The sequence below is a fragment of the Dendronephthya gigantea genome, unplaced genomic scaffold (assembly GCF_004324835.1).
Source record: "Dendronephthya gigantea isolate DGI-Jeju-01 unplaced genomic scaffold, DenGig_1.0 000045F, whole genome shotgun sequence".
Lineage (NCBI taxonomy): Eukaryota > Metazoa > Cnidaria > Anthozoa > Malacalcyonacea > Nephtheidae > Dendronephthya > Dendronephthya gigantea.
In genome coordinates this window covers 936,520-952,837 of record NW_021163055.1, presented here as the reverse complement: position 1 = coordinate 952,837, position 16,318 = coordinate 936,520, and the positions used below count along the sequence as shown (strand labels likewise).

The following is a 16,318-nucleotide window of genomic DNA, read 5'->3' as shown; positions in this document are numbered from 1 at the left end:
ATAATAGTTATGGTTTCAATTTCCCCAGTCTGTGAGTATCACGGATGCCGCATCACAGTGCAACGTGCTTGGAACGCGTGATAGTCAACATTGTTCTTTGTCTTCTCACGCGGAACTCGTGGGTATAAAGACCCAGCTAACAAGGAACAGCACTAACAGCTACAAACCCCATGGAACGTGATTCGTTCCTCGCGTTCTTACGTTTAGGAGTTCGTACAACTCAGAATGACGTATGAGAAACGCACGCAAATAGAATTAACATAGCCCACGCGTATAATTAACCCTGTCCACCTTCGCATATCTTGTTTTCTAGGGAAATTCCCAACAAAAATTCGTTCATTAGAATCGAAAAGATCGTGCGTTCTGTATATGTGGGTTAAGATGAGGGGCATAGGTGTAAATAGAAATTGTTGACCGAAAAATTGCCGACGGAGTAGATTCTAGAATATGCGCAGGTGGCGTCATCCAGGTCATTTGTTGTATAGCTCAATTGACATGCAAAAGGATCGTGCGCGTAATAATTTCTTTCCAAAGAAGAAACTTGACGTTCCACATCAGTATCTATGTCAATATGTATCTGAGTTGCGCAAACAGGGAGCAAATTTCCTGCCAGGAACCAGTGACGAGAATCATTTTTCATCGTTTGATCTGTAAAATGAGTTATTGTGAAAGGTGCATAGGAATTGGGAAAATATACCATTTCCTGCTGTTATTGTCCGTGAAGAATTTCTTTTTAGTACCTCTTGGAAGAAAGCTATCCAGTATAAATAAAGTTAGTTTAGTTTAGGTTTCCTCCTGTAGCAACACTGGATCAATAAGAGATGATCCTTATACTGGACCTCTAGGAAGAACAGTTTAGAACTGATAGAGCTATCCAGTATAAATAAAGTTAGTTTAGGTTTTATCGTGGAAAAAAAATAGAGTATCATCGCTAGACTTTTAGAAAAAAACAATTTCAACTGATAGGGTTCTCCTGAAGATATTCATCTTAACTGCGCCTTGTCTGAAATACGTCTGCGATAGTCTCACAGCCCTATAAGGATCGCTGTGCCCTCTCAAGTGATAAATATATCATTATCATATATGTTGATGTCGTGGGCGGTATTTATACGAAACTAAGAACAGAATAGATCAAGCAGACAATAGGTATTAGGCTTTAGGGCTCAAAACGTTAAACTGTCGCCTTTGCTATGAGCTTTATACCAAATATCCACAAATGTTTAAGAAAAATACTGAAATTTGCATAAGCATCGACTGGCCAGCTGATGTTATCAAGAACATTGACTATACATAACCTTTTAACCTCTTTCAATTCTGTGGATATCTCAAGAGGTTAGCATGGCTCAATTCAAACACAAAGGCCCATATAGCTGGGGTACTTGAAACACGCCTTATTATATTTGCTGTTCGTTTTCCTGTCGTAATTATAAAGCTTTGTACCTTCTGCTATTGACAGCTATATTACAGCTGGTGCCACCTGCATAGGCTTGGTTACATAATAGCCACATAATAAAAGAATATATTTCTAGTGATCGTTGGTGCTTCGTTGTTGCCTGCGACAAGGTACCTGCGTCAGAGTTGATATATCCATTCGAAATCCTCTGAAACTCTCGCCTGCAATTCAGCGGCAAAGACGATACAGAAAGCGTGTTGAAACACCCAAACAGTTTACTGTATTTGAAGGTAAATTATTTATTAAGATCATGCAATTTTAATTTAGGAGTAACATTAATTTTCGCATCAGTTTGTGAGATATTCTTCTGTGAAATTTTGTTCTTTCTAGCCCTAGTTTTAACTGATATTATCGCAAAACCCAACAATATAACCGAAGATGGTATATATGTGCATTACGCACATTGAACGCTCTACCAGCTGTTCCGTGCATACGAGGAAACGTGTCTTTCAGCGAAGCCCGAAAATTTCTTTTCATTAGAACCAGAGTTCTTTTTTCGCTCTTACAGATAAATTGATTATCACTGGTCAGGATATCATAAATCGTCTCTAAAAGACAGTGCATGTTTACAATTGACAATCGCACAATAGTTGAAATTGGCAACTTATGCAAATTGTTTGACCGAAAAAATATATATGTATATTGTCTATTGTATGAAATTGGGCATTCAAACGATTTGAAGTAAACACTATGATTACAGATCGATTTTAAAACTAAAAGGTTGTTCTAATATGGCACACAAAACAAATATTATATTTATATATACAAATTAAGAAACGATTTAAATAAAGGTTATACGCAGATGGGGCTATAATCTGACAACAGCCTATATATAACAACTAGACTCAGGTTTGCTATTCATTTACGGCTATCTCGAACAGGAAAACAGCAGTTTGCACGGTTAGGAGTTATGTATGAAAGTATGAATTATATAGTAATTATGAATGCCATTACCAGTCCAAACTTTACTGATCAAATTACCTGATATAGATAGCGCCATGCAATAGGAGCATTTTTGTGACGCGTTATTGCGAATAATAAAAACTTAACTGAATGCAAAACATTTATTTCTCATGATTCTCATGCACAAGTTCGGATTCTGGTTCGACGGGTGTTTGATAACCGTCTGCAAGTATCGCTTGCCAAGTAAAAGAATCATTTTTCAAGGAAAACTTTGGCGCGCCCAATCACGCTTCCTTCCGATTGTCTGTTGTGGGCGAGACGATTGCTTGCCGCCCATGAAGCAATTCTCAGCGTGTAACCTCCGATATATATTTGTTTGCTTACTGTTCTTCGTCGGAAACGCTGTGAAAATATCCCAATCAGACGTATTACCCCACCGCAAATAGATTGAGTCTCATATTCACTCTGGATAGCTCTATCAGTTCTAAACTGTTCTTCCTAGAGATCCAGTAAGGATCATCTCTTATTGATCCAGTGTTACTACAGGAGGAAACCTAAACTAAACTAACTTTATTTATATTGGATAGCTCTATCAGTTCTAAACTGTTCTTCCTAGAGGTCCAGTAAGGATCATCACTTATTGACCCAGTGTTACTACAGCAGGGAACCTAAACTAAACTAACTTTATTATACTAGATAGCTCTATCAGTTCTAAACTGTTCTTCCTAGAGGTCCAGTAAAGATCATCTCTTATTGATGAATTGATCCAGCGTTACTACAGGAAGAAACCTAAACTAAACTAACTTTTTTATACTGGATAGCTCTATCAGTTCTAAACTGTTCTTCCTGGTTCCTCCAGTTCGGATGGAAGGACGAAAAGTAGAACTGGCAACCCATGACACGCCCAATACGGAAAAAGTAGTTGACGACGCCTTGCATATATCAAGTAATCTACATAATATCAAAGTCCACATTAAAGTTGAACAACTGCCCACGCTGGGGCTTATCATACTTAAGTACAAAATGGCATGTTTATTGCACGTGCCGCGATAGCCACAAAAACTGCAAAGCCATCGGTTGGAGATACGCGTTAAACAATATACTACAGATTAATCAGTGGTCGAATTTCGCATGGTGTGTCGCCAGGAATACTCACAGTTATCCAAAATATCTCCCAAAAAATCTCCCGATGCCCATTGTTAATCACTCACTTTTTACGCCTAATTCCAAACAATTTTAAGCGAGAAAAAACGACGAAGGTTTTGAAAAATACTAGGAATTCTTAAGCGAAATTCGCAGCGATTGATTTCCACGTACACCACAGTATAGTATAGGTACCGCTGGTAGCCATAGCTTTGCTCTGGTAGATTTTGATATTTTTAGCTAAATTTGTTTAACTGGGAGCATTTTGTGGTTGAAATTCAAGTGATAAAAGGCACAAAACATACTGATATAAGGTAGAACTTAGGGAGTTTCTTACACTCATAATCATCATTAAAAATGTTTTGAGTTTCTTACAATCATAATCATCATTAAAAATGTATTTCTTTAGTTCGCAAGATTTAGAGCTTTTCGCTTGCTTAATTTCCTACTGAATTCATCCTCGCTGCTATAGTCGAGAACATGTCAAGCTTTTCTCGTAATATTTCATGAGACTTGAGAGCCGGCAGTGGTGTATATTAGCTTCACGATGACAAAGTGAAACCTGTTTCACAGTTGGCGATAACAAAATATTCCGCTTCAATTCGGTGTCTGTCATATGAGAAAAACTTCTTTACAACGAAGGAAACTTTAGATACTTTCTCCCTTGAAAAAAGCAATGAGCATCATTTATTTCGCGGAAGAAAATGTTTAAGAGCAATTTTAACCCGGCAAACCGACCGAGTATCGTCCGGCAGATCACGAAGATCACTATAAGGACATTTTTAGATATCAAAGTAGAATTAAACAACATTTGATATTATTCAGCGTATGTGAAATACGTTTTCTACAACGAGAACTGAGTAATAATTATGTATGGGGTTTCATTTTCACAAATATTGCGAAACCGTTTGAGTACGAACACTTGAGAAGGTCAAGACGAGGTTGGGAACAGGATATTGTCAGCGGTTTGTGAAACATAAGGGACCCCCGCGGTGAAAATGGGCTTATTTAAACCAGAATTTGGGAAACAGATGGGCATGTATGTGACGTCATGACCTCGTTAATTATTTATCATCGCCTAGAGGTCGAGAGCTCACAAAGCGAATGAACAAAATACACAGTACTCATGGCTGGTCATCCGACGACGACAATCGTCGTTTGCTGGCGATTTCTTAGGCTATCTACGGTCATTTTATAATTCGACCTTTCTAATTTTCTTTCATGGTAGATGTCACCGAGGCTTGGTCGCTACATAATGGGCTGTGTTGGGTCTCGTCAGGACGAACATCGTAAGAAGCAAACACAAGACGTCTCTGAAGCCTACGAACAATCGAATTGTAAGAATAACACGGGAAGAAAAGGCGACGGATCCGCGATTCAGGCTGCCTCGGACGATGGTAGTCCACCTGTTCACATGCAACCAAAAATAAGCATGATGTCCGATCACACATTGAAACTTCTCAAGGAAATCGGCGAGTTAAAGTCATTCACCGAAATCGACCCGAGTGAAATAAACTTAAATAAGTACTCAGATTTTATCACGGCCCTGGAAAACCCCCAAGCCGCTGTGAACAACGTAAAAACGCGAAGCACGTAATGGCACATACCCGAGGGATGTTACGACAACTTAGATACATTGGCCATAGAGATTGCTACATTGGTTCGACGCGAAATTAGTGTCACACCGTTTTGTGAGATGTTGTAGTACACACATTTATACAAGTTGAATGGCGTTTTAAAACAACTATGAATATTGGATCTTTTAGATGGGTTTAAAGTATCCCGTAATAATGTCTACTGCCGATGAAGTTCGCGTTCTGGGGGAATTCGGCCAGTTTTAAGATCGAGACAGGGAAAACCAATTACTTCGGTAATTTTGTGGCTCGTAAACTAATAGGTAACATCGGTTTTAAAGGACCAAACACAACTCTTCTTTACCCGAACTTACTAAGCGGTAATAAAGTCAAGATAGTTCGCAGTAGTTTAGGATCAAGGGGGTTTAGATTCGCGTACTGAGTGTGGCATTTCGACTATTTAAGACGGGGAAACGGATCAACACTTGTGGATAAAGAATATTGAAATTTAACAGATGAATAATTACTCATATGAGCCACAAAGCATCGCAGGAACGCCGCCAAAAACTCTTATGACAAGGAGAATAAGGAAACGTAGCGAACACACCATATAGTGATACGAAATAGCAGATGAATATAATTCGTAGAAATGCACAGTGTAGCGAGCAAACTTCACTCATATTCGGACGCGTTTTCGTCCATTCTGTGATGCGCATCAACAGGAAACACGTCGAACTAGATTTGGCCATCAGCTAAGAATAATTTATATAAAAAACGCCGGTTCGTAAAACCTTGCAGGCAAAGGGATATATAGAATAGTTTTAATCAATATATATAAATATATATTTATATAGACATTGTAAAAGGTTCGTGCTGTGAATTCACGCCAAATGGCAAAGCATTTAGTTTTGAATTTTTTGTACATAGTTAACCGGATTGATTCCGGTTAGCTCGAATGTCACACGGGCTAATAATAGATGAACGTAGACTTGAGTATTTTCGTTAGAAGCCGTGTAATATTCCATTATTCCCCGCTAGTCGGAGGGTATTAAATTTCTATTACATTATTAGTATTGAATATTCGAATTAAAGCGATTTGCAAGCGACAGTCTTGTATACATTTAATACACATTACTTGTGTATACATGAAATATTCATTTACATGTAATATGCACATGATTTTTGCTAAGAGTGATGTCTCGTTTGCCGAGCAGCTTCATGTCAGGCTGTCAGCGTTTGGTTTTCTCATTATTCTGCCCGATACTTGTTTTATATCATGAGTAATGCGCTTAACCTGATCATAATATCAGGGGTTAATAAAGGAGCCAGCTTTTTTTTCTCTCGCCAATTTCACAAGAACAATACCGTCTTCCCAAAATACAGCGAATGTCTTTCACAAGTAAAACGCCTTATTTACTCAAAAAATAAAAAAATGGGCAGGTTTAAACTGAATTATTTCAGATGCACGACACATCTGACCTATGATTTGACACATATCAACCTTATGGCCTTCGCTCATGCGCACAATCGTAAACACGACACAATTTAATTTCAACTTCAGCAAGAAGCGATGATTAATGATAAAGCTATGAGTGATCCCTCAGACAACCTTTGCAAACTTAATTGAAGTTCAGACTCAACATACTCCGTAATGAAAATGCATTTTTTTTACACAGGCCATATCTCGATTATAAGTAATAATCATTCAGCTTTCATTCCGTTTTTTAACGTCGTTTCAAAAAAATTTTGCATAATTGCACCACAATACTTGCGTTTTTCAAATATAAACAGTCTCCAGACTGCCTAAATTAGACCTCTATGGCTTTTTAAAACGAAATCATTGTCTATGAACGGATGAAAACGTAACTGGCATCTGAACGCTGGCTTTTTGTTCTCAAGAATTATCTTAGACAATTTATCACCTTCGAATAAAACCATTGATCAGCTGGCCAGCGTCTTTGAACCGCATCAAATGTGGTATAATAGCTGACTAAAATACACAAAAAATACTCCTTGACGTTTCCATGTCGCCACGTTTCCAAGGGTCTTAAGTCTTCGTCTGGGCAGGGCGCTGTAAAACACAGTGTTTTACAGCGCCCTGGTCTGGGGGATTGGTATCGTTCACACTAGACGAAGATCCCTCAAAGCGTAGAGTGTTTTTGTATATTCTGGGCAGTTGTTTTACCACATTTTCAACAACTTATTTAAGGCAATGTTTTAATAAAAATTGCTAAATTCAATGCTTCAAAAGTCGTCTCGATGGGCGGGCATTTTATGTCATGATGAAGCCAACATAATCACATCAAAAACTTCAACAAAAACGTGGAAGGTTTTGGCAGTTTTTTCATTTTTAAGCTGTCGTTATATCATGTGTCCTGAGGTTATTTGTTTTTGAATTTGACTCAATATCATTTCCTGAGCTTTTTCCATCTAAGATTACATCTAAATTGGTGGTAAGGCCGTTGACAAGAACAGAATCCGTACTCCACTGGATTATCGCGATATTTTTATCGCAAGGCGCAAAATATATCGGTCCAGTTTCGAGGTCAGCCGAGCAATCGCTCAGCCAGGCTATTTCACCTTCACAATCATTATAACGATATCCGAGCTTTGCTTTTGACCATTGGGCCGGTAGTTCACCCACACTGGCTCCAGTCTTGTTATTTACGACGTGAAGCATGTTATTTTTCCAACAAAGTGAAAATATGTCACCATGCGCAACCAAAAATTGTTCGTATTTCTTAAGCCTCCTTTTAATATAATGGTTTGTAATTAGGTGCAACCAGTATGGTATGGTATGGTATGGTATGGTATGGTATGGTATGGGGTGGTATGGTATGGTATGGTATGGTATGGTATGGTATGGTATGGTATGATATTGTATGGTATGGTATGGTATGGTATGGTCTGCATGGTATGGTATGGTATTGTATGGTATGGTACGGCAATGATGGCATAGTATGGTATGGTATGGTACGGTATGGCACGGTATAGTATGTTATGGTATGGCATGGTATGGTATTGTGTGGTATGGTATGGTTACTATGGTATGGTATGATATGGTATGGCAATGATGGCATGGTATGGTATGGTTACTATGGTATAGTATGGTACAAAACGGTATGGCACGGTATGGTATGGTATGTTATGTTATGGTATGGCATGGCAATGATGGCATGGTATGGTATGGGTATGGTAAGGTATGGTATGATACGGTACGGTATGGCATGGCATGGTATGGCATGGTATGCTTTAGAAATTAGACCTATCCTATTGGTACCTTGTTAGTTGAAAAGTTTCCAAGTCCCAAAAACAAACACCCTCGGGGGATGAACATATTATTTCATGACCATTACACAGTAATCTAGGAAGATAGCTGTAGCCACGGAGATCAATATTGCAACTTCTCATTGTAGCAATACAAGCAAACTGTTTAGCAGCATTGGTTGACCATACCTAAAAGACATAATATCAGAGAAAATACATCACAAAACCACCATAGTTTATATTGTACTACCTACACTCCTACAGTACATTGGACCATCACATTTGAGGTATTATTTCCAGGTAGTTCAGACACAAACCACCTCTCAGTATTGTACCTCTCAGTTTTAAGATATCTATGTAATTATGTATATTTAGTAACAGTCCACAACAGTCAATCTATACCAAGCTATATATAATCTCCAAGGCATAATACCAGCTACATACCACCAGGAATATGTGAACATACCTTAATACGATCTTTGCTAATACTAGTCACAATGTGTGTTATTTGTAACTTTCTTTGGCACCTTGGGGCAACTTCTGCTAACAATACCTGTGAAATAAGAGCAAGCAAAAATATAAAAAAACATGTCCAATGCATGTTTGACAGTCCATTGCAAGATCAGGATGTAATTCTATATTCAAAGATTCAACTCAAAAACACATTATCCAAGTCTTTGCCAAAATATGAACAGACTTTCATAAAATTATATTTAAAGACATTAATATTGAAGATTTGAGGCAAAACATACACTAATCAACCAATTTCTATGTCCTAACTTTGTTGCCAAACATAACCCAGTAGACAATTGCCACAATTTTACAGTATGATCAGATGATCCACTAACGACCAAGTCCAACTCTGTGTTGTAGTCGACACAAAACACTAAACAAAGCAGAAGTTTGATTTCAAACTAAGAAAAGAGAAATTTATTAAAACAACTACCACCTTGGTTGTCAATTGCTTAGTACGTTTTTTATTGCTTTGCTTGCCTGAAGGTTTAGTTGTCAAGTGTAGTTGAAATTGATTCTCAGCTGTAAGACAACTTAACTTACACTAACCGGATCCCACATGACCTTGATACTTTGTTAGACAATTGCCGGTTGACCAGTCCCACCTGGCAAGGTTGTTATCAAATGAAGCTGTGATGACTTGTGTCTCATCAAATTTAAGGTCTGTGCAAGTATGACATATCAGTTGATATTTACAGGTGCCGTTGGAAACATCCCATAATCTGACAGTTCGATCATTCGAACCTTACGGAAAAGAATGGCGTTAGTACAGTGAAGCATTTCAGGTACTTCTAAATTTGATACAAGAATAGGAAGAGTATGGAATGATAGGGCAAACATCATGCATTGAGATCTCATTGAATGGAGGCCAAGTGGATAGGCGTGGTGGGGTACAACGCCAACAACATTAGAGAGAGTAGAGCAGGAGAAATGGTTCAGGGTCAGGGGGTTTACTAATGATAGGGGGTCAACAATCAGAGCAGGGGATCAATAATATGGGGATCAATAATGAGAGCAAGGGATCTCAACAACAAAAAGCAAGGGATCAACAATGAAAGCAGGGGATCAATAATGAGAGGAAGGGTTGCCATGGGATCAACAACGAGATCAACAATGAGAGCTAGGGATAAACAATGAAAGCTGGTTGCAGTAAAAATCAATAATTTCGAAAACGCACCACTTGCTAAAAGGCCATTTTTATAACACAGTGCTGTCACCTTGCTCGTGTGACCCTCTAATTCCCGTTTACTAAAACAAAACTTCCCTCGAAGCCTCTTCGCTCTTCGAAAAGCACTCTTCAATTCTTTTTTCCAATCCGTTTTAACATGTTTTGTCATTTGACGGCTAATAAGCCCACGATTCTTGCACGCAACAAACCAAACTTCGTCACAACGCGATAAAACATCGTTCCAAGTCTTCGAGACGGAACTACAACAAGCAATCGTTTTAAAATCCAGGAATTTTACGATGTGAAGCACAATTTCCATGGGCAAAAACCTGAGAAAGTCGCGTTTAACTAAGCAGTCGACCTCGTCGCAAAGAAATCGTAGCTGCTTTGGTCCGCAAAGTGTCAGGATCATTTCTATAACAACGTTTTTCTTGCAATCGCTGAGGGATGCGAAATTGTTTGCAAAATTTTTTATCCACTCTGGACTAGAGGCTAAAGTAATAGGTTTCACAATGCCAGCCATTTGAATTACAGATACATCAAAGATGATTACAAAATACCAAATAACAAAAATTACAAAATAACTACCAACATCGCGTCCATTTTGAAGAGTTTTTACCACAGAACACATTTCAGAAGTGATCACCCCCCTGCCATTGTTTCATTTAGGCCAATATTTAACCATTGGCAGGGGGTGATTGCTTCTGTATAGTGTATACGAGTTTTTAAAATACCATTGAAGAACATGGTATATTGTGGAATATTGTGGTGACTTGCAACAAGGGTCTTCGCATATATGGTTTAGTACACAAAACACAAACAAACACAAGTACAAAAACTCAAAAAGCAATAATCTCCCACCATAAAGAACAAGGAAAGTCAAATTTAATCTGTGCCCAAAGCAAGCTTAGAGAAACGTCATGTTACGATTCATATAGTGGCCATAGGAATTACAGCAAAGTTCGGTGAAAGTTGTAGAAAAGAAATTTTAAAAATTTAAAATCTGACCAAAGATTATTGAGAACTGTGATGTACTCGCTTGAGTGAGTGGCTGAAGGATGTTTATTGCGCTAAATAAGCTTCTAGATATTGATGAAGATGTACCACCAAAGGTAAGGTGTTTACAGGTACTATAGGTACATTACACATTCCTGTAACTTTGCATGGTGATATCACAAAATAAGGTGCACCACGTAAGTATTTAATACTGCAAAGCTTTCGATTTTTAAATGTAAGATGCTCTAGTAATAAAAAATCTTACTTGAATGCTTCTATATATTTCAGGGAAAATATTATCTTATCTCAGAGTCCCATAATGATGGCAGCTTTCTGATTCATCACTTTCTAAGTTTCTTTCTTAAAGGTGGGATAAATTATTGCTTCGACTAGCACTGAAGTCAGTAGCATAGCCAGTCTGATAATGTAACAGGCTGGTTACGATCATATTTTGCGGTGTATCATCTTAGCTGACATTAGACAGAGTAAAATACTAAAGTTGGGCACATTGCAAGCTAATAGAGACACTGGCAACTATTTGACTAAATCTAAAATACTTTCTTCCTCTAATTATCATTTTAAGGAGGTTACAATGTTTGCTTCATTGCATTGGTGCAGTCATTCACCCATTACAGCAGCATTGCACAAAAAATGGTAAGTGTAAAAAAAAACAACATATACAGTGGCTTTAACTGAAGCCATGCACAATAATAGAGCCATCAAATTTAATGTTTCTGCACAATATTTTAATCTTAATACAATCATTCATTTTGTCAGGGAGTTAACCTGAATACCACAATACAAAAGGGCAAGTTGACATTTGTTGAGGGACTAACATGTGCTGTTCAAAGTCTTGAAACTAATGAAATGGCACTTGACTTGCAAGATAATCCATTTACAGGACTCACAAGTAGGTAGGTTAGATTTCATTGATCAATTAATGTTGATGTTCACATATCACAATCTACATACCCTTCATGAATTCAGTGGTAAAAAGTCCTGTATATAACTTAAATTTAATATTTAATTTGACTCTCAAGTGCTGTGTTTTGTGCCTGTTTTCACTTTTAGCGATTCAAAGTTTTCACTTAAACTGCTTCACGATAAGATACAAGAAGAAATCTCCAAATTTGAGAATGACCAACCATTTCTGCTTTTAATTGACGATGTCTCAGCATTTCTTGGCCTTGGAGTCTCAGTTGTTGATATCCAAGATTTTGTGCAATACTGTTTGCTTTCAGTTTCTTCATCAGACAAGGTATAAAGCAAGTAATATGTCAAGATTTGATGAAACGTAGGTGGCTAGTTTGATAGGTTCTGTTGGGCACCTGCACATTAGTGTACCTTGCTATAGTTTTTCCTCACCACAACATGGATTTTCTTATGGGATTATAACCTTTCCAGGTGGGTTGTCTGGTTACATTAGTCCATGCAGATCATGACACGGGAGAGTCAGAAGAGGAGAATTTAGAAAGACATTTGATATATAAATGTGACACACAGCTTCATGTAAAAGGACTGAGCACTGGTTTTTGTAGAGAGGTTCATGGAGAGGTACGGAAGAGGTTTTACCTCGGTCAGCTTCATGAAAAATTGTTTTCGCCAACTTGAAGAATAACTGCTTAAAACATATTTATCAATTCAATGTTTTCAGCTTGAAATTATCAACCATAATCTTGCCACGAAAACAGGGCGAGCTTCAGAGAGGATTGTTCAGTACAAAATAATGGACAAGAATGTGAATTTTTTTGCACCAGGAAACTCTGCTTCAGTTTTATGAGTGGAGAAAAAACTTAAACAGCATTGGTTGTTGTATATATTTTCAAGCAGAAATGCTAATAACAATTTTCTACATCAGGTATACAAAATTATAAAACATTCAATTTAAATAGAAATATAAATAGTGTTCAAAACTGTGAAATCTCACTTTGTACAGCTAACATGATTTATGGTCAGCGCATACAAACTTAAATAATTTTTCTTAGTTGTTAGTAGCAACAGTAAATATTCCATCATTACATAAAACTTGTTAGTATTGGTTATAAATTAGTATTGTCTGGATGTTAATGACATTATATATGACATCCCACACAATCAAACTTCAGCAATATCATCAATGCTAGATGTTTCAATGCTCCTGAGGATGGACTCCTGCTCCTGCCCCATAAAGACACCAAGAGGTTAACTGTTTTATCCTATTATTATCCAGTGAGCCATTATCATCCTCAATGTAATCCCTGACAGCAGGGTCCATGTCAAATTTGTTAAAAAAACTCACAACTGCATCGTTGAAATTTCGCGACTCCATTCTGTTCAATTTTACATTCCAATACAGTCGAATGCGATTATTAAACATCACATACACTAAGCAAGGCTTGGCCACCCCTGGATCTCGAGAGTAGAATCCTTAAAAGAAAAATCACCTGGATTATATGGCTAAATCAGGGATGGTTGTCTGAATAGATTTATGTGAGCATTAACGGTACCGGTATGATACAGTACCTGCACAGAATGCTGAGATATCCTGACCCAGTTTGAAATTAACAATGTTCTCATATTGGTCCATTATAAAAGTTTCACCACTCCATGAGCAGAAAATAACTTCATCTTTACCATCATCTATGTATAAAAATTGCACTCTGCATTGAGATCTTAGGAGAGCTGAACGTTGTGTTCTGTTGTTCAAAGAGCCAGGCAAAATTTCTCTCCTGACGAACTTGAGGCTATAAAGGTTGTTAAAATGAACTTACCTGTTATGTCAAGTCTTTGAACTGTGAAGACATTTTGATTATGGGTCATGGACCAAGAGAGTTTCTCATCTTTGATCACTGAAAGATTGCCGTTAAGTGTACACATTGCGATAAAGTTGCTGGAAGCTGATGATGGCCTCACAGAGCCATGAAACCAACTGATAGCGTATGTTGGCACTGTTGACATTTCACTTCTACGAGGGAGAGGATGTTGTGGTCTGCTGTTGTCCACACTGGAATAACAGTCTGTGAATGAGACTGTTGAGCTCTATAAAAAATATTATTTATAGACACATTAACATTTGTTCATACTGCATGGAGTTCTAAACTGTTCTTCCTAGAGGTCCAGTAAGGATCATCTCTTATTGATCCAGTGTTACTACACAAGGAAACCTAACCTAAACTAACTTTTTTTACACTGGATACTGTAGCTTTATCAGTTCTAAACTGTTCTTCCTAGAGGTCCAGTAAAGATATCATCTTTTATTCATCCAGTGTTACTACAGAAGGAAACCTAAACTAAACTAACTTTATTTATACTGGATAGCTCTATCAGTTCTAAACTGTTCTTCCTAGAGGTCCAGTAAGGATCATCTTTTATTGATCCAGTGTTACTACAGGAGGAAACCTAAGCTAAACTAACTTTATTTATACTGGATAGCTCTATCAGTTCTAAACTGTTCTTCCTAGAGGTTCAGTAAGGATCATCTTTTATTAATCCAGTGCTACTACAGAAGGAAGCCTAAACTAAATGTATTAATACTGGTTACCGTAGCTCTATCAGTTCTAATATTTTGTTCTTGGTTTACTCATGCCTTGTATGCATGATTTATTTATTTACCTTTGGTATTAGTTTCTTCTTTTGTTTATGAAGACTTTCTTGGAGAGATTCCTCACCACAAAATAGATAAATATATCCACCAGGCTGAGACACAAGGATAGCAGGTGATGTTCCGTTGCGTCCCTCGATAACCGACAATGATTCTATTTGTCCTGCTAGCTTCAATCTTTTTACACAGACAAATTTGCCATTAAAAATTCCTGAACTGGTGGAGGATTCAGACTGCTGTTGGTAAATGAAATAAGATCATTGTGATTTTCATTCATATTTCATGAAAAGGAGGTTGTCTGCTTCTACCTCAGATTCATTCTTATCATCTTCATCGTTGTCTCTGCTAAAATATTTCTTGAGTGAGCTTTTTGAACTTTGCTCTGCAAGCATCTTTTTTTCTTGCGTTTTTACATCTAATGATTGAAAAATCATTGTGTTAGACACTAGTCTGGTACTGGTACATCATGTCAGACCTTAATTAGATCAAGGGTCAATATTCAAGATCGCCTATCACACAAACCTTTTTTCCCCTCATCTTTGACCCATTTGAAAACTCTGACCACTCGATCAGTTGAAGCAATAACCAATTCGTTTGTTCCATCGCCATCAACGTCAGCAATCAGAGCTACTTTACCATTGGTCGGGAAGGGTTGATGGTGAGTTGATATCACATCACCATGTGTGGCATTCGGTTCATCAACATCGTCACACACCTGAAGGTTGGTCCAAGTGTGGGGAGTTAGATATTTTGGCTACAGTCTGTTATAGACAATCTTAGTTTGCTCTACTAGTCAGAAGATAGCTTTCTGATGTTGGACAATTGAATGTGTCTTAATTACTGCATACAAGCACCGTTGGGGCATAAAGGTTATAGGTTGAAGATTGACTAGCTGTCAGTGACGTACATGAGTTTAAACACCATACACTTACAACTTGTTCACCAAAACACATCAGATGACACCACCCCTCAGTGGTAATGCAAAACACAGCATTCCGTCCGACATCACACATGTCACCGATAACAACACAAGACACCATGCCAAGACCATGGTACCGTCTCCATGGTTCCAAATCACTCCCCTTGAAGATTGCCAAGTCTCCAGAAATATTGGCAACCACCAGCTCACAACCTCCATCATTATTCACATCGCCAAGCGCAATTGCTCGTTCAAGAATGTTGCCTGAAAATTCAAACTCTAAGTGCTCAACAAATAACACTGATCGCATTAAGCTTCTTGAGGCTTTACTTCTGTTTGACTCCTGTCCGTCTCTTTACCAATGGTGTGACACACAACAAAAACAAGTCATTTTCGAAGTCTTTTAAATAACGTGTATGAAGGTCTTCCGGGCAAAAAACTTTCAATGTGAAGTTTTTTAACATCTACAACGGCTTTTCGTGTATGTTTACTGGTAGAAACGTCTAGATTCAAGTCAAATTATAACGTTTGTTGACACTTCTTGGACAGTTTTTGACGTAATCATCGAACCCACTTACAAGTTCATTTTTTCAGGGGGGGTTAATCAGGAATGTTTTAAAGCAATTATAAGCAATTATCTCGAGGTGACGATTGAAAATTTGGATAATTCATAATCATTAATCAATCATCATCTTTGAATTATTAGACATTCCGATGTTCCTATGCTCATACATTATAAATATTGCCATTTACTGCAAACGTATCTAAATATTTGGATGTTACAGACCAAATGTCTTTACCA

The 16,318-nt window shown here is 37.7% G+C and overlaps 3 protein-coding genes and 1 long non-coding RNA gene across 6 annotated transcripts; 2 read left to right on the top strand and 2 right to left on the bottom strand.

Annotated features, from left to right (window-relative positions):
* The first annotated feature begins 915 nt into the window (after window positions 1-915).
* Window positions 916-6,140, top strand: LOC114527481. Its single transcript, XR_003687421.1, has 2 exons — window positions 916-1,683; window positions 4,728-6,140. It is a non-coding gene; the product is annotated as an uncharacterized LOC114527481 (long non-coding RNA).
* A 64-nt stretch (window positions 6,141-6,204) lies between these two features.
* On the bottom strand, window positions 6,205-10,639 carry LOC114527480 (F-box/WD repeat-containing protein 2-like). The gene is made up of 6 exons (XM_028549140.1): window positions 10,031-10,639; window positions 9,403-9,597; window positions 9,093-9,226; window positions 8,807-8,893; window positions 8,354-8,529; window positions 6,205-7,823 (listed from the first exon to the last, which is right to left on the bottom strand). Exons 1-6 carry the CDS (start codon window positions 10,542-10,544, stop codon window positions 7,424-7,426), a joined length of 1,506 nt encoding a protein of 501 aa, XP_028404941.1. The 5' UTR covers window positions 10,545-10,639; the 3' UTR covers window positions 6,205-7,423.
* Window positions 10,640-10,920: 281 nt separating this feature from the next.
* LOC114527653 (elongator complex protein 6-like) lies at window positions 10,921-12,919 on the top strand. Of its 2 annotated transcripts, none has more exons than XM_028549357.1 (7): window positions 10,921-11,133; window positions 11,306-11,384; window positions 11,601-11,671; window positions 11,795-11,931; window positions 12,089-12,275; window positions 12,425-12,571; window positions 12,672-12,919. In XM_028549357.1, the coding sequence occupies exons 1-7, from the start codon at window positions 11,080-11,082 to the stop codon at window positions 12,795-12,797; spliced, it is 801 nt and encodes a 266-aa protein (XP_028405158.1). In that variant the 5' UTR covers window positions 10,921-11,079; the 3' UTR covers window positions 12,798-12,919. The 2 variants fall into 2 exon arrangements, with proteins under 2 accessions (XP_028405158.1, XP_028405157.1); XM_028549356.1 differs by having other exon boundaries at window positions 12,422-12,571; window positions 12,672-12,916.
* A 1-nt stretch (window position 12,920) lies between these two features.
* LOC114527652 (KICSTOR complex protein ITFG2-like) lies at window positions 12,921-16,284 on the bottom strand. 2 transcript variants are annotated; one of them, XM_028549354.1, is made up of 7 exons: window positions 15,530-16,284; window positions 15,120-15,312; window positions 14,906-15,012; window positions 14,609-14,833; window positions 13,768-14,035; window positions 13,520-13,636; window positions 12,921-13,423 (listed from the first exon to the last, which is right to left on the bottom strand). In XM_028549354.1, the coding sequence occupies exons 1-7, from the start codon at window positions 15,824-15,826 to the stop codon at window positions 13,146-13,148; spliced, it is 1,485 nt and encodes a 494-aa protein (XP_028405155.1). In that variant the 5' UTR covers window positions 15,827-16,284; the 3' UTR covers window positions 12,921-13,145. The 2 variants fall into 2 exon arrangements, with proteins under 2 accessions (XP_028405155.1, XP_028405156.1); XM_028549355.1 differs by having other exon boundaries at window positions 14,609-14,830.
* Between the last annotated feature and the right edge of the window lie 34 nt (window positions 16,285-16,318).

Excerpts from the sequence above, each read along its gene's own strand:
- LOC114527480 (XM_028549140.1), bottom strand. The coding sequence starts at position 10,544 with ATGGCTGGCATTGTGAAACCTATTACTTTAGCCTCTAGTCCAGAGTGG. Across the intron at positions 9,598-10,030 it reads AAATGGCCTTTTAGCAAGTG|GTTCGAATGATCGAACTGTC; the intron begins GTGCGTTTTCGA and ends CTTTTCCGTAAG. Across the intron at positions 9,227-9,402 it reads TCAAGGTCATGTGGGATCCG|TGTTTTGTGTCGACTACAAC; the intron begins GTTAGTGTAAGT and ends TGCTTTGTTTAG.
- LOC114527653 (XM_028549356.1), top strand. The coding sequence starts at position 11,080 with ATGTTTATTGCGCTAAATAAGCTTCTAGATATTGATGAAGATGTACCA. Across the intron at positions 11,134-11,305 it reads ATGAAGATGTACCACCAAAG|GGAAAATATTATCTTATCTC; the intron begins GTAAGGTGTTTA and ends TATATATTTCAG. Across the intron at positions 11,672-11,794 it reads GCAGCATTGCACAAAAAATG|GGAGTTAACCTGAATACCAC; the intron begins GTAAGTGTAAAA and ends TCATTTTGTCAG.
- LOC114527652 (XM_028549354.1), bottom strand. The coding sequence starts at position 15,826 with ATGCGATCAGTGTTATTTGTTGAGCACTTAGAGTTTGAATTTTCAGGC. Across the intron at positions 14,834-14,905 it reads ATGATAAGAATGAATCTGAG|CAGTCTGAATCCTCCACCAG; the intron begins GTAGAAGCAGAC and ends ATTTACCAACAG. Across the intron at positions 14,036-14,608 it reads AGAAGAAACTAATACCAAAG|AGCTCAACAGTCTCATTCAC; the intron begins GTAAATAAATAA and ends TATTTTTTATAG.